At 38.1% G+C, this 26,212-nt stretch overlaps 1 protein-coding gene across 3 annotated transcripts; it reads left to right on the top strand.

Annotated features, from left to right (window-relative positions):
- Positions 1 to 124: 124 nt before the first annotated feature.
- mfsd2al1 (major facilitator superfamily domain containing 2a-like 1) lies at positions 125 to 25,636 on the top strand. 3 transcript variants are annotated; one of them, XM_073938758.1, is made up of 15 exons: positions 125 to 218; positions 345 to 455; positions 3,300 to 3,424; positions 3,579 to 3,711; positions 3,984 to 4,062; positions 6,263 to 6,438; positions 8,867 to 8,957; positions 9,142 to 9,263; positions 9,460 to 9,543; positions 10,740 to 10,823; positions 10,917 to 11,029; positions 13,960 to 14,103; positions 14,214 to 14,390; positions 16,435 to 16,486; positions 25,495 to 25,636. In XM_073938758.1, the coding sequence occupies exons 1-14, from the start codon at positions 171 to 173 to the stop codon at positions 16,472 to 16,474; spliced, it is 1,527 nt and encodes a 508-aa protein (XP_073794859.1). In that variant the 5' UTR covers positions 125 to 170; the 3' UTR covers positions 16,475 to 16,486; positions 25,495 to 25,636. The 3 variants fall into 3 exon arrangements, 2 of the variants coding, with proteins under 2 accessions (XP_073794859.1, XP_698560.1); XM_693468.9 differs by lacking the exon at positions 25,495 to 25,636 and having other exon boundaries at positions 16,435 to 17,028; XR_012398432.1 differs by lacking the exons at positions 13,960 to 14,103; positions 14,214 to 14,390; positions 16,435 to 16,486; positions 25,495 to 25,636 and adding an exon at positions 13,365 to 13,889 and having other exon boundaries at positions 10,917 to 12,155.
- Positions 25,637 to 26,212: the final 576 nt, after the last annotated feature.

The raw sequence follows: 26,212 nt of genomic DNA, 5'->3' as shown, positions 1-26,212 counted from the left end.
CTCTTAGTTAGTTCATTTGCTTTTGTTTCCTAAATGATTAAATCTAAATTGAACAAGGTGTTTGTTCAAGGACAAAGGTCAAACCTATACTCAGGAATAAAAAGTGTTAGGAAACGTAACAGGAGAATCTTTTCATGGACAACTGAAAGACGGTCGACAATAGAGTGGATATGGATAATCAAACAGATGCCAATAAAGAAAATGAGGACAGTCAGAAGGTATAATGTCACATATTATCATCAATGCTCATTTGTTGGTCACTTCAAATCTCTCCATTCAAATATAAAGATTTTTTTTCAGAGATATTGCATGCTTTATGTTAAAATACATTGCACATTCTACAGGGCATCCCTTTCTCCAGGAAACTGTGCTATGCCATTGGAGGAATGCCTTATGAAATGACTATAACCGTCAAGGTCTTTTTCATGCAGATCTTTTTACTGGATGTTGTGAAGGTGAGTACAAAAGATTTGGTTTTGCAGCTGTCAGTGATGACCAAACAGATCAGGACCTCTAATATAACTGGATGTAAGTTTTTACACAGGATCACACGCACACAGTAAAACAATATAACTAACTCATCTGTTCCTCATCTACCCAAATTCCATCTGTTCTTCATCCACCTTCATCTACTCAAGTTCAGAAAAAAATACATTGGGGAAAATCTTTTGCGGTTTTTATCACTACCACACACTTTAGTTTTATTTATATAATGATAGGCTAATAAAGGGCTGCACTGTGGCTCAGTTATTAGTGCTGTCACCTCACAGCAAGAAGGTCACTGGTTCAAGTCCCGGCTGGATCAGTTGGCATTTCTGTGTGAAGTTTGCATGTTTCCCCCCGTGTTGGCAAGGGTTTCCTCTGGGTGCTCTGCTCTCCCCCACAGTCCAAAGACATGCACCATAGGAGAGTTGGATGAACTAAATAGGTCATAGTGTATGAGTGAATGTGAGAGTGTATGGGATTTCCCGGTACTGGATTGCAACTGGATGGGCATCTGCTGTGTAAAACATATGCTGTAATAGTTGGCGGTTCATCCCACTGTGGCGACCCCTAAGCCGAAAGAAAAATTAATTAATAAACTAATTGCAATATTGAAATTGCACATACTCCTTCATGTGGTTTCCTTTTTTTAAGTAAATGTGCAACATGATATTCTATGATTAAATTGGAAATGTCATGTCATGTTATTTTTATCAGCTTATCCGGGGCCGGGTCGTGGGGGCAGTAGTCTTAGGAGAGAACTCTAGACTACTCTCTCCAGACACTTCATTTAGCTCCTATAGGGGATCCCGAGGAGTCCCCAGGCAAGCCGAGAGACATAGTCCCTCTAGCGTGACCCCAAGGCCTCTCCTGGTGGTACATGCCTGGAACACCTCCCTAGGTAGGAGTCCTGGAGGCATCCGAAACAGATGCCTGAGCCACCTTAGCTGACTTCTCTCAATGTGGAGGAGCAGCGGCTCTACTCTGAGCTACCGGGTGACAGAGCTCCTCACCCTGTCTATAAGCGTGCACCCTGCCACTCTGCGAAGGAAACTGATTTCAGCCGCTTGTATCTGAGATTTTGTCTTTTCGGTCATGATCCAAAGCTCATCACCATAGGTGAGAGTAGAAATGTAGATTGACTGGTAAATTGAGAGCATTGCCTTTGGGTTCAGCTCTTTCTTTACCACAACGAACCGCTACATTGACTGAACCATGGCCTCAGACTTGGAGGAGCTGATTCTCATCCCAGCTGCATCACACTCGGCAGCAAACCGCTCTCTGACTCTGAAAAATCCCTCTGACTTAAGGTTCAGCCAGATGTTCCCAGAGGACCCTCACAATATGTTTGGGCCTGCCAGGTCTGTCCAGCTTTCTCCCTGCCAGCGGATCCAACTCACAACCAGGTGGTGATCAGTTGACAGCTCTGCCCCTCTCTTTACCCGAGTGTCCAAGACATACGGTTGGAGATCAGATGATACAACCAAAAAGTCGATCATTGACCTCTACCCTAGGGTGTTTTGGTGCCATGTGTACTGATGGTGACACTCATGCTCGAACATGGTGTTTGTTATGGACAAACTATGATTAGCACAGAAGTCTAATAACAGAGCACCACTCGGGTTCAGATCAGGGAGGCCATTCCTCTCAATTATGCCTCTCCAGGTATCACTGTCATTACCAACGTGGGCATTGAAGTCCCCCAGTAGAACAATGGAGTCCTTAGTCTGAGCACCTTCCAGCACCCCTCCCACCCTGTAGACACAAACCAGAGTAAGAGACCTATCCCTAAGGTGCAGAGAGGCAACCTTCACGTTCACCACATGGAGGTTAAGTTGGTGAGCTATAAGCAAGCCCACACCAACCAGCCGCCTCTCACCTCTCAAATCCAGAGTAGAAGAAAATCAAGCCATTCTCAAGAAGTTGAGCTCCAGAGCCCCAGCTGTGCATAATGGGGATCCCAACTATCACTAGTTGGTACCGTTCCACCTTCTGCACAATCTCGGGTTCCTTCCCTCTGAATGAGGTGACATTCCATGTCCTAAGTGCCAGTTTCTGTGCTCGATGATCGGGTTATCATGGTCCTAACCTTTGACCACTACCTGTTCCACAATGCACCGGCCCCTTACAACTCCTCCTGCAGGAGGATAGTCCCACATCGCTCCTTTAGGCTAAGCCCTGCCAGTTCCATGGGAAAAAAACCCCAGCCACCAGGCACTCGAATACGGCCCCAAGACCAGGTCTGGCTCCAGGGTGGAGCCCCAACTGCGCCATGCCAGGAAACGTCATGATCCTCGATGCAAAGAAGTTTATAAAGGGTTTTGGAACCGCACGTAGTTTGACCTGTCACCTAAGACCTTTTTGCCTTGGGAGACCCTACCAGGGGCATTAGCTCCTAGGATCACTCGGCACTCAAACCCCTCCACCACGATAAGGTGCCGGTCCATAGAGGAGATATTTGAAATAAATAAATTACAGATTTATTCATACATTTTACTACTAACTACATTTTACATACTTTTATTAATAAGAAACCAGAAAAAAAAGTTGAACAATAACACACTAAAACTTTTCTTTGATGTGAATCTCATTATTTTGATTGACTGTTCACATATTAGGTAGTAAAATTTCCCCAAGATTTGTGTGAAAAATAATTTATTTCTTCAGTTTCAGCTTGATAGAGCATTATTTTTTTTGTAAATTAATTTTTGACAATTGTATTTCTATAACAAAAAAGAGGCACAGTGTATTTTAAGTGAAGTTTTAAAAGAATTTTTACATTTTCTTTTGTGCATGTTTTATATATAAATATATAGATGGAAGCCTTTTATGCATCCCTCATTCTCTTCCTCGGTCGAGCTTGGGATGCTGTTACAGATCCTCTGGTTGGATATGCTGTGAGCAAAAGTGGCCGGACCAGAATTGGCAAACTCATACCTTGGTTAGTGTACTGGGTAATATCAGACCAGGTCTAAAGCATTTCTTAATAATATTTCACTGAATTTGCTCACATTTACTTGACAATAAAAGTAAAAGTGAATTTGAGTGTTTAAATATATGCCAAATGCTCATCATCATTTGTGCCCTTTATACAGGATTGTGTTCACCATGCCGCTTGGGGTCCTGTCATACATCATGCTATGGTATACCCCACAGGACACCATGTCCCCTGCCTTCAGTTTCAGCTGGTACTTCATATGGTGTTGTGTATTTGACACCTTTATAAGTGTAAGACCACTATTACCATTATCTGCACACAGTTTACTGACGTTTTACACATTTAGAATAAATGAGGTTCAGCTTTTAAAGACATTTCCTGAAAGTACTTTGTTTTTTGACTAGAGGGAATCTTCAATGTTTAGTAGAGGGACCACCTCTTTTCTCAGAAGTTGCAGCTACTCATGATGACTAAATATAGTACTAACTTAGTGTATGGTGCTATGGTGGTATATTATTTATTACTGACTTCTAAAAACCTTCTCTCTCTTTGTCTCACTTAGTGCCACCATGTGCCATATTCTTCACTAAACATGTTTTTAGGAGGGGATGAAAAGGACCGAGACTCAGCCACTGCTTATAGTAAGTGAACTCAAATGCAGTTAGGAATTATTTCATTTTTGGCCTCAAATTTTAAATTTGTATTACAGTTTATAAATAAATACACACAATCCTGGAAGTTGATAGATCAATTAGCTAAATTTGTAAATGTTGTGTTTTTACATATTAAGCATTTTTTAAGGTCAATACCCTAAATTCAACTTGACAATTCTTATTTTTATATAGTGTTGCAGTTTTTACAAAATACATATGCACCTGTAATGTAATACTTAAAGAGGTTTAATGAACACTTTTAATTTAATGTTTTACAATTTAACATTGTGCAATGGCTGTTTATTGACATCCGTGAATTGGTTCCATCAAAGAACCTTTAGCATCCATGGAAACTTTTCATTTCACAAAAGGTTCAAAAGTGGAAAAGGTTCTTGAGATCATTAAAAATTTTTTAACATTGATGAAAAACATAATTCTTTGAAGAACTGCTGCAGCAAAAGGTTATTTTGCTGAATCTAAACTAATACTCTTCCATGATATCACTGCAAAAAACAATTTTGAGCTTTTGTTTTTTAAAGACTGTAATTCAATAAGGACAACGTCAGGAATTACATAAACTTTCACATTTATACTAAGTGAAAGGATTTCAAAAAGATTTCTTATCCTATGGCAGTCTCTAGTGGACAGAATCAGAATTACAGCTTTCGGCTTTTTTGTATCATTTGATTTGGCAAATAGATGACTGATCTTTTAAAATAAATGTTAACTGGAAAGCATGAGTATTATCATGTTTATTTAGGATCTCTTGTTGTCCAAAGGTATCAAGTTTTGAGGTGTCTTTGTGTTAAAGAAATCCGTCATATAGTTACAATCGCACCCAAAAATCAGGGAGGTTTTAGAAAATAAAAGATTAAAGGGGATGGTCCACAGTGTATTTTTTTAAGGCCTGGTTTTGTTTATAATATGCAAAGCAATGTGTGCTCATGCTTCGTTTATATAAAAAAAATCACATTATATTTTCATATTTCTTTATATAGCCTACTGCTGATTATATACATCTAATCAGCTAACATGAAAACATCATATTTCCTAGTTCATCCAAAAGGCCCTCAATTGGCTTCACGTCACCAGGAAAAGCGTCATGCCTCTAACACTGTCAGTCAGAGTAGCTGTTAGCCTTATCAGTTTGAGCCTGAATCAGACAAATGACACAGAGGACACGCCTCACGCCTGCTCTATAAAATAAAACCTTAAAAGTGTCTTTCGTATATATTCAGTTTAAAAGCATGTGTAAGTAATATGAAACATATCTTTTGCGAGTTTGTTATGTTAGATGTAGAATGCAGGAAAAGACACTGCATATAGAGAGAAACTGCAGCGCTGGTGAAGATTGTGGGGGTTACAGTGGTTTGACTGATAAATATGAATTTGTGGCAAAATTGCTTACAATGCCAAACAGCCTTTTCCATTGTTTACATCCTCGCTACAAAATACCATTAACGCTAGACACTATGCATGTAATAGATCAATTTTAACAAATAAAGATACTTACAGGTTGTGGCTCACAATCCACAGCTTTGTCAATTTTGGTTGGAGCTGCTCCTTTTTTGAGGAGATTTTAGCCGAATCCAGCACTAAACTGTCCTTTGTCAATGCTAGAGCTGTATTTTTTTTTTTATATAATTGTCTGGAACAAAATTAAAATTAAATTGTAAGTCCTTCTCTCTTTGTGTTGTATAATTTGGAAGCCCAAATACAGAAACAGAAGAAGTTCTGTGGGAATAGCAGCGTTTGGATGGCATTTTAGCTTTCTCTGCTACATTACAGTGCCTCTGGCAACGCCCCTTCACTGCGCAGGGTGTGTGCTCGTAACTTGAAGGTTTGTGATTTCACTAACCCGGATGTATTTTTTTGTAGTCCCCAAACTTTGTTTACTGTATTCACTAAGCTAACTCTAAAAGCCAATGTCTCCCTTTGCATTAAACTCTGAGCGTATTACATTCAGAGATGTTGTTTATGTTCACACAGCTACATTACTCATGAACTAAAGCTTAAAATATGATATCGTTGTGGACCACCCATTTAAATGATTTAGTATCAAAAAAACATCCTCAACCATCTTTTAGAAGCTAATATTGGTAAGCAGAAAACCATACAATCTTCACAAAAATTGTGTTTGCTGTATGAAAGAGAAGAAGTCTAGAACGCTGTTTTTCTCTTGAAACAGGAATGGGTGTGGAAGTGTTCGCCACACTGGCAGCTTCTGCCATTCAGGGGCAAATAGTCGGGGTTCACCACGCCAAGAGGACACACACCTGCAGCTTGCAGAATAACACAGAAGAGCTTTCTGGAAACTACACTGACAAGCTGACTGACATATCCGAAATAGCTCTACAAAACACTGTGAGAAAATGAATACCTCATTACTGTTGTCTCAAGCACATTAATCAGTTATCAGTTATAAGTTATTACTTTTCACTGTGAACTAAATGCAGCTGTTTGTCCTTACATTAATGATTTAGTGTAGTAGAATAAGATTATTCCTGGTGACTGTATATGCAGGGGCTAATTCTCAATAAATGTTGTGGTAGCATTGTAGCAAATGCACCCACTTAGGCTTCAATTATCATATTGCAATATATAATATATAAATAAATTAAATATTAGCATCAGCAGTTTTTTTTTAGCTTATTCCTAATTAATTTAGTTCAAATTATGAAAGGATGTTGCCATTTTTTTGCTGAATTATATTAAAAGTATAAGCTATGTTAAAGTACCATGTCTGTATTTGTTGTTTGTGTGTGTCGAGTATATATATGTATATTTACACACACATTGACTGGCCACTTAATTTGGTACACCTGTCCAACTGCTTGTAATGCAAATTTCTAATCAGCCAATCACATGGCAGCAACTCAATTTATTTAGACACGTAGACGTGGTCAAGACAATCTGCTGCAGTTCAAAATGAGCATTAAAATGGGGAAGAAAGGGGATTCAGGTGACTTTGAACGTGGCATGGTTGTTTGTGCCAGACGGGCTGGCCTAAGTATTTCAGAAACTGCTGATCTACTGGGATTTTCACACACAACCATCTCTAGGGTTTGCAGAGAATAGTCCGAAAATCCAGTGAGTGGCAGTTCTGTTGGTGAAAATGCCTTGTTCTTGCCAAAGGTCAGAGGAAAATGGCCAGACTGGTTCGAGCTGATAGAAAGGCAACAGTAACTCAAACAACCACTCGTTACAACCAAGGTATGCAGAAGAGCATCTCTGAACACACAACATGTTGAACCTTGAGGCAGATGGGCTACAGCAGCAGATAACCACACTGGGTGCCACTCCTGTCAGCTAACAACAGGAAACTGAGGCAACAGTTTACATAGATTCACCAAAAACTGGACAACAGAAGATTGGAAAAACATTGCCTGGTCTGATGAGTCTCAAGTTCTGCTACAACATTCGGATGGTAGTTAAAATTTGGCATCAACAACATGGAAGCATCATCACATGCATCACATGCTTTCTTGTATCAATGGTTCAGGCTAGTGGTTGTGGTGTAATGGTGTGGGGGATATTTTCTTGGCACACTTTGGGCCCATTAGTACCAACTGAGCATTGTGTCAACGCCACAGCCTACATGAGCATTGTTGCTGACCATGTCCATCCCTGGATGACCAGTGTCCCCATCTTCTGATGGCTACTTCCAGCAGGATAACACACCATATCATAAAGTGCAAATCCTCTTAGAGTGGTTTCTTGAACATGACAATGAGTTCACTGTATTTAAATGGCCTTCACAGTCACTTAATTCAATAGAGCACCTTTGGGATGTGGTGGAACGGGAGGTTCGCATCATGGATGTGCAAGTGTGTGAGACTATCATATCAATATGGACCAAAATCTTTAAGAAATATTTCTAGTACCTTGTAGAATCTATGCCACGAAAGATTAAAGCCGTTTTGAGGGCCAAATGGTATTAGTAGGGTGTACCTAATAAAGTGGCCGGTGTGTGTTTGTGTATGTATATATTTTCTTGTCCACTTAGTCCCTTTATTAATCCGGGTTCGTCATTGCGTAATGAATTGCCAACTTATTCAGCACGTTTTTATACAGTGGATGCCCTTCCAGCCACAACCCATCTCTGGGAAACATCCACACACACACACACACACACACACACACACACACACACACACACACACACACACACACACACACACACTCATACACTATGGACAATTTAGCCTACCCAATTCACCTGTACCGCATGTCTTTGGACTGTGGGGGAAACCGGAGCTCCCAAAGGAAAGCCAAGCGAGTGCAGGGAGAACATGCAAACTCCACACAGATGTGCCAACTGAGCCGAGGTTCGAACCAGTGACCTTCTTGCTGTGACTTGCAGCGACCACTACTTACTGCACCACTGCTTCTCTGTATGCATATATATTAAAAGTAATATACTGTCTGTGATAATGAATGGGCATGGTGATTTTCACATCGTTTTGTGTTAAAAACTTCAGCCTCCTGCATTCAGGAAAAAGCTTTAACGCTGTATTACGGTGTTTTTGGCTTTAATTTATTGAAACACACATATTAACAAATAACCAATCATAAAATAAACACATATTCTAAAAATCTCTTGTAACAATTTAAATGTCTTTTACTTTTGATCGATTCAATGTGTCTTTGCTAAATCAAAGTGTCTATATTGATCTTGTAAAAATGTAAAAGTTAATTTAAAGTGTCTGTATGCTTTATTAGATTGTTTTTAATGTTTACTTAAAACATACTATAATGAATGGTGCTTGCATTTGTCTTTTATTTTCAACAGAGAACAGCTTATTTGATTGCCGCAATAGTAATGGGAATACTGTACCTCATCTGCTGTCTAGTCCTTTTTTTCGGTGTAAAGGAGCAGGTGGGTAAGTAAAATGATGTAAAACACTATACCAGGAGTCTGTGACGCTTAGCATACTGCATGCCCTTTTAGCATCGATTTCATAAGAATTAATACATAACTACAGCTAAAATAAACAGATATGGTGATCTCTAAACTAATGTTGATTTGATAACTAGTCATTTTCATGTGTTTACTTCTCACTTAAGCGCCTCTGAGTAACCTTGACAGCATTAAAGTTCCCTATCTAACTGGAATTAAGATGGTTGTGAGACACACTCCATATGTACGGCTTGTATTTGGATTCCTCTTTTCTTCACTAGCCTTTCAGGTCAGATGTTTTTCTGTTTCATTTATGAATGCATTTTGATATATTTGTGGATGATAATAAAATACCAGCAAAAAACTTGTCTGAATTTACTAGAATCGCCCTGTATTGATGTTGATAAATAGTCATAAAGAATATAATTGGTTTTATAAACTTTCACAGTTCTTGTGATGAAAAGTAAATTGTTGTGACGTTTCAGGTGAACGTAGGAAATTTCGCTCTCTTCTGTACTCATGCAGCACATTTGGGATCATATTTCCAGCATTTTATTCTGATAACACTGGTAAGGAAATGCACTGTATACTGGAAATTTCTAGCTCGACTGTAAAAATCTTCACTGTTTAAAAATAAAGTTGAAATGAAGCTGCCAAAAATTCTAATTAGGTCATCATGTACTCACTTGCTCTAAATGTTTACAGTTTTTCATCTGTTCAACAAAAAAAATTATTATTTGAAGAATGTTGAAAACTGACTTCCACATTATTCATTGACTTCCACAGTCTTTTTCACTGCTATTAATGTCAATATCCACCAGTTTACAACATTCTTCAAAGTGTCTTCTTTTACGTTTAACAAATAAAAAATCAGATATAGCTTAACATTTTATTGAGATTGAAAGTTAAAGTAACGGTCCCACTTTATATTAAGTGTCCTTAACTACTATGTACTTGCATCAAAAAATAAATACATCGTACTTACTGTGTTTATAATGTATTTGAGAACACTTGTGGTGCTTGTGAGTAGGGATAGGGGTTGGGTTATGGACAGGTTTGGTGGTATGGGTAGGTTTAAGGGTGTGTTGAGGTGTAAGGTATGGTCAACAGTGTATTCACAAATATAATTACAGAAGTTAATTACAGATTTAATTATATACAGGTATTTAATCAAGCATAAGTACACAGTAAATACATGTCTTTACCCAATTATTCATTCAATTTCCTTGTCGGCTTAGTCCCTTTATTAATCCAGGGTCGCCACAGCGGAATGAACCGCCAACTTATCCAGCAAGTTTTTACGCAGTGGATGCCCTTCCAGCCGCAACCCATCTCTGGGAAAGTATTTACCCAATTAATACAATGTAAATAAATAATTATTAATTTCTGTTTAAGTACATGTTAGTTAAGGACACTTAATATAAAGTAGGACCAACCAACATAAAATGTTTTGTTGTCCTGACATACTTATCATATGATTTCCTTACATGTTCGCTCTAAAAATGCTGATGACAAAATACTTAAAAATGTTAAATAACACCGCTCAAAGTGTTGAATAGCGCCTATATCTTTAAAGATTATGCTACACAGCACACTAACCACCATAAAGAACTGAAGAAGAACCATTAGAGGTAGCTATATGGCACTAATGTGGGTTACAGCAGTGCTGTTTAGTTAAAATATTTAAATAGTATTTACAATTTTAATATTTTTAATATTTAATGATATTTTTAGTTATACAGACATCCTTTCTGCTCATATACAGGCGTCAGCAACAATATCCGTCCCAATGTGGCAGACGCTGTTGGTCAGAATAGGAAAGAAGACCACTATATTCCTCGGCCTTTCAGTGAGCAAGATTTTTGTCTTTTTTTAAGTGGATACACAGATGGATACAATGTTGTTTTGACTTTTTCATCTGTCTTTCTCCTGTTTTCTGCAGATTTACATCCCAGCTCTCGTTGAGATAATCGTATCGAAGAGTAGTTTGACTACCTTGATTATCATGTCTGTGTTATCTGGCATAAGTCTTGCATCCATTTTTCTACTGCCTTGGTAAAGTAAAATATTTCTTCTCACTTTGCTAACATCCACTCTCTACCACTTAAATCCTTGACTCATCAATAGCTGATTCATTTAGAAATTAAACATGCGACTGTCCTAAAGGGGACCTATTATGACCCTTTTTACAAGGTGTAAAATAAGGCTCTAATATCCCTAGAGTGTGAATTTGAAGCCTTTTTGATCCAAATTTGACCATTTTGGTGATTGTCGCTTTAAATTCAAAAGAGATTATTCTCTCAGCCTTTTTTTTTAATTCAAAAGAGATTATTCTCTCAGCCGTTTTTTTTTTTAATTCAAATGAGATTATTCTCTCAGCCTTTTTTTTTTTTTTTTTTTTTTAAAGAGGCCAGTGCTTAAAATGCATGTGTGTCAGCATAGTGGCAGATTCAAATGGCTGCTTCTTATTCAGGGTTGTTTTTGCTGATGATGGAAAGACCATCACTAATGGGTGGGACTTTCCCCCTCAGATGACGTGTACAAAGAGTGTATGTCAAATAAAGTTCTGTAGGCTGTTTTTTTCAAATGGGATTATAGAAAGTATAATTTATTATTCTCATAGGCTCTTTACATTCACAGACTGTTGCCACACAACTGTGTTTAACAACAAGATTTTTGCATAATAGGTCTATTTAAATCCCTGAACAACTGAATCATTAACTCAGTTTGATTAGTTCAAAACAGATTCATTTGAGAATAAAACATCGCACTGTTACTCCAAGATGAACAAATGTTCTGCTTTGGCTTTGTTTGGAACTGTTTTAATTAGTGAATCATAAAAAAACCAGAAGGTTGTTTTACACTTTCTGTTTGTTAAACTGTTGCATGTAAAAACCTTACATTTGTGTTTGTCCTCATTTGCCAGGATTCAGGAAGATAAATGACTGCTTGTGTGATATATATAAATCCATACAGGGAAATGCTTGCTATCATATTTTGTCCTCTGATCACCTGTAAATACTCTCATGATCTCTTTTTGTGAAGTGTACTCTAATGTCAGCTCTTACAGTGTTAAAAGCTCCATAAGAATATTCATTCATTTACATTCGCCTTATTCCCTTCATTTATCAGGGGTCGCCACAGTGGCATGAACTGCCAAATATTCCGTATGTTTTACAGAGCGGATGCCCTTCTAGCTGCAACCCAGTACTAGGAAACACTGATACACTTTTGCATTCACACACACATATGCTATAAAGCCATCAATTTAGTTTATTCAATTCAAGTAAGTCGCCTGTGTTTGGACTGGGGAAACCAAAACACCCTGGGAAAACATGGAAACTCTACACAAAAATGCCAACTTACCCAGCCGGGAATTGAAACGGTGACTTTCTTGCTATGAGATGACAGTGCTAACCACTTAGCCATCGTATTGTCCCTCTACGCTTATCATAGCCGACAATAAAAATAGAACATTCATAACTTATAGTGTGACAAAATATTTCTATTATAATAATATATAAAGACAATCAAAACTGAATATCTGTCATCATTTGCTCACCGTCCAGTGGTTCCAAACCTGTTTGCCTTTAGAAGATATTTTGAAGAAAGCTGAAATCCTGTAACCCCTGACTTCCATATTTTTTCCTATAATTACAAAATAACTTAATCTGTGTTCAGCAGAATAAAGAAACTCAAAAAGGTTTGGAACCACTTTAGGGTGAGATAATGGCAGGGGCGGACTGGCCATCTGGCAATTCTGGCAAATATCAGAAGAGCCGGACCATTTTTTAAATGTGGGCCGGTCAGTTTTTTTAAAAATAAATGTTTTAATATGTATTGTTTTTACATGCAGGCAGCTTTTATCTCTTGCAAGATTTGAATATTTTGAGGATGATGATGACGACGATGATGATAATAGTAATAATAATAATAAATGTTAAGCATTGGCACAATCGGCAACAACCGGATGGTTTTGAGATGGGCCGACCCAATCAGAGGTAAACCAGACGTAATCAAAATCTGGTAAGAATGTCAAACAAAGCTATAAACAAGCTAATTGTCAGAGATGGACCATAAAAAGGAAAGGCACTGCTCAGAGAAAGCAAAAAAAGTCCCTAAAATCAGAAGCTGCCAAATGCATAAAATTAAATAAAATAGTCTTGAAAGAGGGCAGCGCAGTGGTGCAAGAAGGTCGCTATTTCTATCCTCAACTGGGTCAGTTGGTGTTTCTGTGTGGAGTTTGCATGTTTGCATAGGTTTCCTCCTGGTTTCCATCAAAAGTCAAGAACATGTGCAATAGGTGAATTGGGTAGGCTTAATTGTCCATAGTGCATGTTTGTGAATGCGTGTGCATAGAGGTTTCCAAGTGATTGGTTGCAGCTTGGAGGGCATCCGCTGCGCAAAACATATGCTGGATAAGTTGGCGGTTCATTCAGCTGTGACGACCCCAGATTAATAAAGGGACTAAGCTGAAAAGAAGATGAATGAATGAAATGATTGCATATAAATTTGTTATAAATGGGTTGTTTTTGTTCCAGTCACATACATTAAATGTTTAAATATCAATTACACATGGTACTGCTTATAATATTTCACCATATGTACACCAATCTAAGTAGTGAATGTACGTGTCTGTGCATGGGGCTGTGTCAGTGTGGTAATGTGGGCTGGTGTGGCTACAGTGCCAGGGCTGATTTTTAGTCTCAGTCCACCCCTGGTTAATGGTAACATTTAATTATCATTTATTAACATTTATTTGTTACATTTGGTTTAAACATTTAATAGGTGAACTATCCTGAATATGCTAATCTTTTAATATTTTGTAACAAAAGTAAAATTAATAAAATTTCTTGAGGACCAAATCAGCATAACAGTGTGACTTCTGAAGGAAATTCACAAGAATAAAGATCTTAAAACAGAAAGTGATCCTTTTAACTTTTATTCCTGTTTGGACACATAATATACGCAAGATGTTGTTTCAGGTCGATGCTGCCAGATGTAGTGGACGACTTCAAAGTCAAGAACCCGTCGTTTCTGGATCTAGAGCCACTGTTCTACTCCTGCTATGTGTTCTTTAACAAATTTGGAGGAGGATTGTCTGTTGGAATATCTACCTTGGTTTTACAGTAAGAGCTTTTTTTTTTTTTTTAATTGTTGTTAAATATGTATTTTTAGTACCCCAAACCTAAAAGATTTATTTGAGAATGCTTTACTAAATTCCCTCTCCCCTCTTCAGCTTTGTGGGATACATACCTGGAGCTTGTAAACACAATTCAGAGGTCATTTATGCACTCTGGATTCTCTTCGCTCCTGTGCCTCTCGGCCTGTTGCTTATTGGCATGGTGATTTTTTACTTCTATCCCATTAATGAAGAGCAACGGCAGAAAATCCAGGAAGCGTTAAGGAACATAGGGTATGTGTGCATATGTACAGTCTTTGGAGAATAACTGGCTCAACCATCATGTGTAATATGCCATCATTTTCTACATATTCAAAATATAATGAGAGAGAAGCAGTGTCCTTAGGTTCAGGGTTTAATATAAGTGCCACTGTTAAATATTAGCTTTCATCTGTGTGGATGCAAACGTTAAACTCTTGTTTCAAAGCTCAAAGTTCAAGGTAAATTCATTTTTGGTTTCCCAGTAGATGAAACCGCAAGTGAAAAGTCATCAGTAACTCCAGCTTGACTGCCTACTCTGTACTTTTGTACATATGCCAGCCTGTTGCATTCACAGGCTGTCTACAAACAATGTCTGTTTGACCCCCAAATGCTGTAGTTGTAGTTTTAAGTGGGGAAGTTTTAGATTCGGGTTTTTAACATGTTGAAAAGATGCTGCAAAAAGAAACCCATTTTTCTAACAATTATGATGCATGTTTGAACTAATTAAACAAAACAGACAGCATAAAGAGCTAAGAAAACCTCTGGAAATTCAGATATAGTAACGTACAATTTAGTAGTGATATGCTCTATGAGCTGTACAGCAGTCACAGCAGGCATTCATGTGTTTATTTGACTTTGAACTCATAGTAGGAAATCTACAAAATAAAATTAGGAACCTTTAAAGAGTTAGCTCACCCAAAAAGAAATAGTCCGTTATTAATTGCTCACCCTCATGATGTTCCACACTTTTGTTCATTAATACAAATTACCATTTTTAGATGAAATCCAAAAGCTTTTCGAATTTTCACAGACTTAACATAGAAAAAACATTTTACTATGATTAAGACAATACTCTGATTACAAGTCTACCATGTAAACGTTGATTAATTTAATCCAATTATGGTCATAATGGAACTAAATCAAAATTGGATAAAGATGTGGAGTATGCTGCATATTATTCTCTGCACCTACCGAGTCAGTGAAGGACCACAGACACCTGCCCCACGAAATGCGAAGGTTTTTTCATATACGCCGTGCGGTATCAAAGGAGCACTCTTCCAGCAGTTCATACTCGCATCCAATATCTCGTTTGTCATGAAGGGGCATGCATAAAATGTTCCCAAAAGAAAGTGAAAGTGCCAAACTGCAGTTAGTCAACAAATTAAAAATGAAACACCCGAAATTACATGAAACTCTGGAGGAAATGTGGATAGTGTGGTGGTGCAATGACGTTAATCGATCTATGTGCTGTAACATGTGAAAATGAGATCTTGAAAGGAACATTCATAAAGAAACTCATGTAAACACCTTAATCATATAATTGTCTTATTTAGATTAAGGCATATTATTTGATTACTGATATCCATGTAAACGTAGTCACTGTCTAGACATTCCATCTGACTTTACTGGCTCATCTGTAATCATGAAGCTCCAGACCACTTTTACGTGCCAAAAAAGATAAAAATGACTTTATTTGCCTTTGTCTTCTCCTTGTTTTTATCAGGTAAAGTTGCACATTTACTTTGGACAGTTCATTGTATTGCCAATGGAGTCAGCAGTGCAACATGCAAGTTTATTGCCTGTAGAAAAGGGATGTTGTAATCTGACACAGAACACATTGGCAAAAAAAGGTTTTAAATTTTTTTTTTTATGGAGGGTTCTGTTTGTCTTTGGAGGGTCAATTCAATTAAATTCGTCTTTATTTCTATAGCAATTTTACAATGCAGATTGTGTCAAAGCAGATTTAACATAGAAGTTGTAGTAAATTGAAACTGTGAAACTTATGGACACATTGAGATAAGAAAACAAACAAAAACATAACAGAGTCAAAGAGAGGATCAAAGAGCTCCCAAGTTTAATCTAAAATATCTTAATTTGTGTTCTGAAGATGAACACAAGACTTAGAAGATTGGAATGATAATTAATAACAGAGTTTAATTTTTGAGTGAACTAACCTTTTAAGACTTTACAGTAATTTCAACAGGGCATATAATGTTTAGTGATGTTTTCATTACACTGTTCTGATTTTACATAAGGTTGCTGTTAACTTCAATGACTGTTTTTATTACTTGCACAGGACAGAGCCCAACTCAAAAGAAGAGGAACTCGGCCTATGAAGTAATCACCTAGTATGTCACAAAACGATTTCACTTTAGTTACATTTCCTGATCCAGGAACTGCTAATAATGAACATGTTCAGATTCCCATGTCAGTAGAAAGTCACTTCATTACACATAGTGAAAGTTTCTCAGGAATGTTTTGGATGGACTCCAATGAATTTTAGTTATCTTAGTCATTTTACACACGCAAGTTAATAAAAAAGACATTAAAAAACTTTTTTGCAAAACTTGCCAATTCTAAAGACAAGGAAAAAAACATTAGTGATTTTGAATGTTGCTGTGTGTAAAGTCTTGATAATTGGCTCTGAAATATGTCAAAGTATTTCTTAATTAAAGAATGTCAAACTGTATGTCTATGTGCACTTGTATGCATATGAAACTGACTGATTATTATACGATAGAGACAATGCACACAGCTGGTCTTTGTCTCTATATTTTTGTATAAATTTGATATATTATAGTTTCTTTTACTGTAGCCTTTACCAAATCTTTGGATGACTATTGACTTCATTTCATTGAAAAAAGTAAATAAATTATGTTCCACAAAACCAGTCCACATGTGTTTTGTGGACTTGTAGACGGCATTTAACCGTGTCCCTGGTGGCATTCTCATAGCATGGGGTCAGAGGCGCTCTGTTAAGGGTTGTCTGAAGTCTGACTGGTTGGAATACAGCGGGTTGGAGGAAAGTTCTTACCCCAGGTGAAGGAGTTTAAGTATCTTGAGTTTTTGTTCACGAGTGTTGGTTGGATGGAACGTGAGATTGACAGGTGAATCGGTGCAGCAGTAATGCGGTCAATGTACCGGTCCGTTGTGGTAAAGAAGGAGCTGAGCCAAAAGCCAAAGCTCTCAATTTGCAGGTCAATCTACGTTCTTACTCTCCTCATGAGCTATGGGTCATGACCAAAAAGGACAAGATCTCAGATACAAGTACAAATGTGTTTCCCCTCGCAGGATGGCAGATCACACCCTTATAGATAGAGTGAGGAGCTCTATCACCTGGGAGGAGCTCGGAGTAAAGCCGCTGCTCCTCCACATCGAGAGAAGTCAGCTAAGGTGGCTCATGCATCTGTTTCAGATGTCTTCTAGAAGTTTACCTAAAGAGGTTTTCCATGCATTTACCCTTGGGAGGAGGCCTCGGGGAAGACCCAGGAAACACTGGAGTGACTATGTCTCTCGGCTGGCCTCGGAATTCCCCGGAATTCCCCTGAGGAGCTGGAGGAAGTGTCTGGGGAGAGGAAAGTTTGGGGTTCTCTCCTAATGCCGAGTTCAGACTGCATGATTTTCAAAGTAGTCGTGTCACAGATGTTTTCACACTGCTTGACTATCTGGGCTAGCGTTTCGTCGCTGATTTGTTTACACTGCAAGATGGATGGGCGACAGGGGCTTTCACATTGCATGACTTTACAATAGGAAGAATCGAAGACAACGTCGTACAAACTACGTCTCACAGCCAAAAACACGTATTATATCGACTTTTGTTATTAACTACATAATGAGAAAGAAGCCTTTAATGGGGTAGAACATGTACATATTTGCTCACCTGGGTTTAAAGGGAATTAGCTATTTCTCCTTAATGTTGATAATAAACTAATTTCTTTCTGTGTTAAACGTCAAAACAGATACGGGTGCTCCTGTGTCCTGTCAAACCTCCACTAGTTTATCCTCCATTTAGTGGGTCCAAATAAACCGAAAAAGAGCGCTTTTACCTTCTCCCCCAGCCTCCCGCTGGCCTGCAGTAGTTATACACACACACGCAAGTCAATGCTGTTCTCTCATTGGCTGTAGGCGATCGCTGATGTTATTTTCAGTCAAAACTCAATTCACGCGGCATGATTTGAATCGCCGACAGCTCCAGATATTTAGCACGCCAAATATCTCGCAGGCATCGGCGACTCATCGGCGATTCTCTCAGATCGCGTCGTTGATAGTTCATACTGTGTGATTGTCACTCACGTGCACGAGCAGCGATTTGCCTGTGATTTCAGGCATGTGTCGGCGATTTCTCAAAACCTGTCAGCGAGCCGAAATCGGGGCTAAAATCACGCAGTCTGAACTAGGCATTAGACTGCTGCCCCCGTGACCCGCTCTTACAAAAAATAACTGCAGTAAACTGAAGTAAAACTGCAGTACAAAAGCAGTATGTAGAAGTATAACTGCAGTAAAATTAAATGCAACTGCAAAATTGCAGTACACTGAAGTAAACACAGTTTAAATGCAGTAAAAAAAAAAGTTTAACAGCAGTGTAAGTTGCAGTAAACTGGACTTTAAAAAAAACTTTTTATTTACTGCACTTGTGCTGCTGTAGTCTTATATGCCAATGGTGTGGTAAGAGCTGTACTGCACTTGTGTTCTAAATGGTTTGTTCTTCAACATCTTCCAATGAATATTTTGTAATTTAAAATAAAAAAAATTCTGTTTTTTGGATTCAAGAGTTTTTTTAAAGAGTTTTATTTGCAAAAACGAATAATAAAAAATAACTGCAGAGAACTGTACAGTACAACAGCAGTAGCCTATATACAAGGATAACTGTGGCAAAATTCAATGCAACTGCAAAATTGCAGTATAATGAAGTATAAAAACAGTTCAACTATATTGCCATAAAGTTCAACAGCAGTAAAATCTGCAGTACAACTAAAGTAACATTAAATAAACTGAGAGGGTCAATATAGTGATATGGTATATAATTTATTGCACTTAGGTACATAAGTATTAAAAGTGCACTTTAGTTTATTATGTATTGCAGTATTGTAGATGCATTTCTGTAAATAGTTACACTTCTGAAAAGTGCAATACAATATATTGTGGTAGTACTTTAGCAATACAACTGATATACTAAAACCTCATTTGGAAACCGATGTCATTTGAGCAGAAAAATAGTAGTTGTTGTACTGCAGTAGTATTGTAGAAGTACTTTAGTTGTATTAAAATAGTGGTATGGCAGTTGTACAGTAGTAGTACTTCAGTTATATTGCAGTAGCAGTACTATACAGTATAGTAGTTGTAGTACTTCAGTACCATTGCAGTATGTACTGCATTATAGTAGTATCACTTCAGTACTATTGCTGTAGTTTTACTGCATTTGTACTGTAGCAGTATTGCAGTTGCATTGCAGTAGTTTTACTGCAGCTGTATTGCTGTAGTTGTACTGTAGTAGTATTTCAGTTGAATTGCAGTAGTTGTACTGCATTTGTATTAAAGTGCTTCAGTTGTATTGCAGTAATACTGCAATGTACTTAAATAATGCAGTTTTTTCGTGTAAAAAAATGCACTTTTCAGAAGTTATTTAAAACTGCCGTATTCCTTTAAAAACAGCAATATTCTTAAAAAAACTGCAATATTTTTTTGTAAGGGGGTCCTGGAAAATCGGATGAAAATGAATGAATGAAACAGAAAGTAAAACACTTTAAGACAAGAAATTAGAATGGGATGGAAGTTTTGCGTGGGATCACACCCTTTAAGTGTACGTACTTCACAATCAAGGATTAAAATTAGGAATATTATCGATATGTTTATTTATTTATTTTTATAGTAGAAGAATGGTAGACATAGGGTTTATATCTTTAGAATTTGTCATTTACACAATTCAATATATAGATTAGATTCACTAAAAACATATCATTAGCATACTGTCACAGATATGTCAAACTGAGCCAAAGATTAATAAACCAAACTGATAACAAGGAAATTCTGGATCATTTGCTCCAGTTATTGATGACTTTTAAGAGAAGTGATTTAAAACTGTAATATGATTTATGTGGGGTCCTCTGACAGAGGGTTACTGATTTTCAAGGAATAAAAAAGTCAACAGTTTTTTGTTTACCACTGTTTATTGAAGTTTCCTCTGGAAACAATAATATTAAACACAAAGTAGCTATGCAAATTTAGAACCCACTCTCATCCCACCCCTGGTAGACACCAACAACAAACAAACAAACAAACAAACAAACTAACTAACTAACTAACTAACTAACTAACTAACTAACTAACTAACTAACTAACTAACTAACTAACTAACTAACTAGCTAACTAACTAACTAACTAACTAACTAACTAACAGATAAATAGATACATCAAAATGTAGTCCTCAAATGTATTTTTGTATTGGTTGTGGAATAAAAAAAGAAAAAAAAACAGCATTTATTGTAATCAAGTTTATTCAAGACTTTGAAGTCCCAGTGTCTTATTAATCATTTTATTGCTGCTCAGCTTCTAAATCTTTTTTTTAATCAAGCTAATATTTCTCACAATTCTAAAGTAAACTTTGAAGAAGTTACCTCTCTTATTTAGTGAAAACAATTAATTGCCTATTCCACCCTTTTGTACGCATTATATTCATATTACTCAACTTTGAACCTGTTGTCATGACAGAGCACAAAGCAAACAGGAAGAAGTGGAAACACTAGTTGCATTTGTAACTGTGGTTCTGTGAATTCCAGATGACTGTCGGAGACGTTGCTAAGCAAATGTGGATTTTTACTGCACAAGCTAGATGGGTCAAGGTAGTATACCAAAATAACATGGCCTTTTTTGTACATTCTAAATGACAAATAAATCTGGTGGTCGTTCGGAATTCATAGAACCACTGTTACATACATAACTAGAATTCTGTTTCATTCCTCCTTAACGCCAGATAAGGTGCTAAGTACTACTAGTGGATGTCTCGTACTAGCATAGTCATGAGGAGTGACACTAGCCAGCAAAATAGTAAAGCCTGTTTCTGAAAGACTGCAGAACTGATGGCATGCAGGGTAGTAAGTTCAGCTTGAAAAACTGTGCAAAAGTACAAGAAGATATCCGCTGCACAGGTATCCACCATAGAGACACCTCTAAAGCAGCAAAACACGTTGACAAAAACCTAATGTGCAGGTGTCAAACTCAGTTCCTGGAGGGCCACAGCTCTGCACAGTTTAGTTCCAACCCTAATTCAACAAACCTGATCAAACTAACAAGTTCTTTAGGCTTGTTTGAAACCTGCAGGTAAGAATGTTGAAGCAGGAATAGAACTAAAGCGTGCGGGTTGGGGCCCTCCAGAATCTGAGTTTGACACCCCTGACCTAATGGAATAATAAAAGACATCCTCTGGTAGAACCTTTATTAAAATATAGCTATTTTATGCAGCATGCCATAGTGATCACTTCTACAACCCAATTTATGGTATCTGGCACTGCGGTACCAAAGCTGGGTTGTTTTTCTAGAACGAGCTATCCTGTGCATTGTCTCCTACAACAGTGGAAGAGGAGGAAAAGCATAGAGGAGACAATCTGGCCGCTTGTGAGACATGGCATTCTGTCCCCATCGGCTGGATGTCTCTATTCTTGTGAACCATAAATGACAGTGAGTGGTTGCTTGATTGCAAAAAGGTCCAGAAGATCCCTGGGCACAGATGATTCCTGGACTGAGCATCTGCTGCTTGATAACTTGACCCTGAACTAGCAATGCTAGATGAGGAAGAGACCAATGAGAATCTTGTGAGTGAGATGCTGAGACTTGAGAGACTGTGTGCCACCTTGATGATTCAGATAAAACCCTGTTGAGGTGTTCTCTGACCGAAGGATGTGTGAGAAGCATTTGTCGTGACTACTTCTGATGAGAGGGAATGGCTCCTCTTGGTACATTTGACATCTAAAACTCCCAGTGATTTCATGGTCTCAACACCCAAAAATAATGGTGTGAGATGACAAACAATCGATGCTGATGTCTGGAAGAGTTCTGTGATGTTCTGGTAAATGGAACGGGAGCAATGACTCAAATGCAGTAAATAATATGTGTTTATTAATAATAAAATGAAACAAAAAGGCAACAGAAACAACCCTGAGGGGGAAAAACATAGCTGAAACACAAAAACAAACTTGACTGGGCTGGCAGGGAAGAGCAGGGCTGGACACAACAGGATAAGGTAGTAATTGACGATGAACTGGCACAAGATAGCAGACATGGGGAGACTATAATAGATATAGTTTCTGTAATATAACTATAACAGAAGACTGAACGCAAGACACAAGTAAATGATAAATAAAAACTCCCTGTGCACTCAAACATGCAACGTTTCATCCCAGCGCTAACCGAAACCAACTAGACTGTCACGCTGAAAATGAAACACCACACTACAGACAGAACAAACACAAACACCAAGACAACAGTGTGCATCACAAACACCAGACCTTGCATGCCCGCATTAAGCTGGAGCGTGCACGAATCAAGCGCGGTCGAGACGATGCTCAAACTAAAAGACACACAATAATAAACACTGAGTGCTCGACGCGAGAAAACTTGAGCAGAGCACAACATACAAGACAAGGCAGAACTAGTGTCTGCACTCTGCTACCAAAACAACAATTAAATAGACCGGAGTGTCCAGACAGGTTCACACCCAAACTGTTACATAGCATCCAGTTATCAAAGTAGGGTAGGATTCGTATCCCATTAGGGTACAGTGCTGCAGTCATGCACCTTGTGAACAAGCCGAAAGGAAGGACTTTGAATAGTATGTTTTTTTACGCTAAAGAGGAACAAACGCAATGTGAAAATCATCTTTAAAAATGTCTTACTTCAAGACATCACAAAGAATGTTGGCTGCACATGATGCATCATTTAGAAAGGGAGGAGTCTTGAGAATAATGTTTAAGTGTCAAAAATTGTGAATTGGTCAAAAAACAGGAAGGAATCAGGAATCTTGGTAACCAGAAACTAGGAAGTAAGTTGAATAAAATCCTTCCCTTTGATCAAGGAGGTGAACTCTTTCTACTGCTCCCTCCTGTAATAGAGAACAAATTTGCAGAGAAAAAGCCACTGGAAGAATTGCATCCCTTATTAATGTGGATCTTTAAAAATCTTTAAAAATGTAGATGTTGAAATTGCAGGATATATCCCTTGCTCAGAGTAGCTCAAATCCAAGGATCTACTGTCTGATGCCAATAAAGGCAGATGTAGGCTTGAAAAACTCACGACTACTGGCCCCACAAGCTCATGCTGTTTGTGTGACTATTAGAGGCAATGGGGGTATGCTGAAATGGGACCCATAGCATTTGCAGCTGATGCGGTTAAAAACACTGTGCATCTTCTCAGCAACACAAGGTATCTTTGAACCCAGATACTGTGTGGTAGAACACTAATGGACTCATTCCTATCCCACTGAAAATCAGTAATACACTTGAATCTGTGGAACTTTGAAGACAGGATTCCAGTGGTTCTGAATAGGTGGCAAGTAGTCTCTGGCAACTTAACTCTTTTACCCAGAAACTTGGAGACATTAGGTCCAAAGATGTGTACATGAAAGATGTGTACCAGAAATTCTTTTAAAGTTTTCTTGCACTCCCTAGTCTAAGGCAACTTAGAAGTCGTGCTCATGCTAGGTACAGGTGCCTTGAACCATGATAAAGCACGATTGTGCCCTCTCCCCTCTCCTCTGATGTCCTGCACTCACACTGCATTTTGCCTTCCGAACCTGAGAACGCTTACATTATCGATGATGCGACTGTTCAGTTTAACAGAAAGAGCTCGTAAATGATCATAAAAGTCCCCGAGCTGCGGAGGAGGTTGTTGTGCAGCAAGAGGTTTGTGTCTTTAATACACTAAGACAGTTCGTGTTCATAAAACGGTAAGAATAGTTAATAGATCCAAATGAAACTTAAAAGTGACGTTGTATTTTCAATTTTGGGCTCAGGTGCGCTTAGCACACACAACCCAACCGTGCTTTGGCACATTTCTTTCAACTGGGCCAGGGCGGGCTAACTGAACCATCCCTTGGCCCAATTTGGAGCACTCACACTTGTCAAACGAACCGGGAAACATGCCAAGGCACGGTTCGCATAGCATAGTGTGAGTGCACCATTAGACTGTGCAAGCCACACTTGGCAATAGGCTCTCAGAAGTATGGCAGTAAGAGTAGAAAGTAGAGCACCATTAATATAAATTAATAGCTCCATAAAAGCACAGTCACCAGATAGCACTGAGAAACAAAAGTGGTGTCATTAGCATGTGCTAAATTTATTAGGTAAAACCTCACTGATGTTGAAGTGATCTGATCCAAAGTAAAAGAAACTCCTTACTACACAAAATCAATTGGAGAATGATCTGTTCTCAAGCAAGTAATGCCGAGTTCAGACTGCATGATTTTAGTCCTGATTTTGACTTGATTCCGACAGGTTTTGAGAAATCGCCCACAAATGCCTGAAATCACAGGCAAATCGATACTTGTTCACACGGGTAACAATCACACAGTGTGAACTATCCAAGACACGATCTCAGAGAATCGCAGATGAGTCACCGATGCCCGTGAGATATTTGGCATGCTAAATATCTGGATCTATCAGCGATTTAAATCATGCCGTGTGAAATGTGTTCAGATTGAAAAAAACATCAGCAATTGCCTACAGCCAATGAGAGAGCAGTGTCTACTGGTATGGGTACCTGCAGGCCAGCAGGAGGTTTGGAGAGAAGTTAAAAGGGCTCATTTTTAGTTTATTTGGTCCCAAGAAACGGAGGAAAAACTATGGAAAAAGAAAAAAGTTGCAAACTTTTAAAAAGCTAGGTGAGCAAAAATAAGTATGTAGATTTTCTACCCCACTAAAGGCTTCTTTCTCATTATAAAGTTAATAAAAAGATATATGACTGGACCTCGCGTTGTTTTCATGTCACTTCTCGTGTATGTTTGGATGTGAGAAATTTAACTTGGACAAAGTTGTCAGCAATTCTTCCTATTCTAAAGTCATGCAGTGTGAAACACTCTGTTGTCGATACATCTTGCAGTGTAAACAAAGAAGCGACGAAATGCTAGCCCAGATAATCATGCAGTGTGAAAACATCTGTGACATGACTACTTTAAAAATCATGCAGTCTGAACTCGCCATAAGCGAAAGAGGCTTAGAATAGCTAGAATAACTCACGCCCTTGTGGATCTGCCAATGTCAACATGTGAGCAATTTGGTATACTATCTCGCCCTGTCTAGCTGGTGATGATTAGCACACTCTCTGGTGGTCAGGAGGAATCAAACTGAACTGGTTTGTTTATTGACAGGAGAGATGAATGACAGGTCGATCAGCATCGGCTTAGTGAAAGTTTTTGCCTTGTCTGAGTAGAAGTTTCTGGAATGATGGACGTGGACGTGTCAGGGAAGACATTGGAGAACATAGGAGATGATGAAGTCGGCATAAAGAAGGTAAGTTCAGAGTATGTGAACTGAGACAGGACAACATGCTTTGTGTGTCAGTGTCATTTATAGTATAGTATAGGCTGATTGGGGAGTGTACAGATGACAATGATCAGAAGCAGGTGAGAGGAATCTGGGGTACTGGAAAATCCAATGGGTGTTGTGGCGAATCCATAACACCTGTATTTATATTAAATCAAGACACCTTTTTATTTGGATTATTAACCTTTGTTTTTGTATTAATTTATTGAACGTTTTAGATTTAGAACTATTTACAGCAAAGCCCAACATCCACTCAAATACAGAAAAATATTTTTCCAAATCAGAGCAAGAGAAAGAGAGACAGAGAGAAGAAAAAAATATAGTCTATAGAGGAGAGAGAATCTAAAGATCAGGAGCAGTGAAGACTAAAACACACTTCCTGCTTCACTGTGATTAATATACAAGACTCACTGCGTATCTAGTAGCCCATTAGATTTATAAATGCCACAAACTTTTGTATACATGCCAAAAAAAAAAAGAGTAAACATATCTTTGTTATATTATGTTTTAGAAATCTATGTATGTATTTATTGTTTTACATGT

Source organism: Danio rerio, chromosome 23, assembly GCF_049306965.1.
Source record: "Danio rerio strain Tuebingen ecotype United States chromosome 23, GRCz12tu, whole genome shotgun sequence".
Taxonomy (NCBI): Eukaryota; Metazoa; Chordata; class Actinopteri; order Cypriniformes; family Danionidae; genus Danio; species Danio rerio.
Note: the sequence above shows the minus strand (reverse complement) of the source record. Positions and strands in the feature narration are given on the sequence as shown.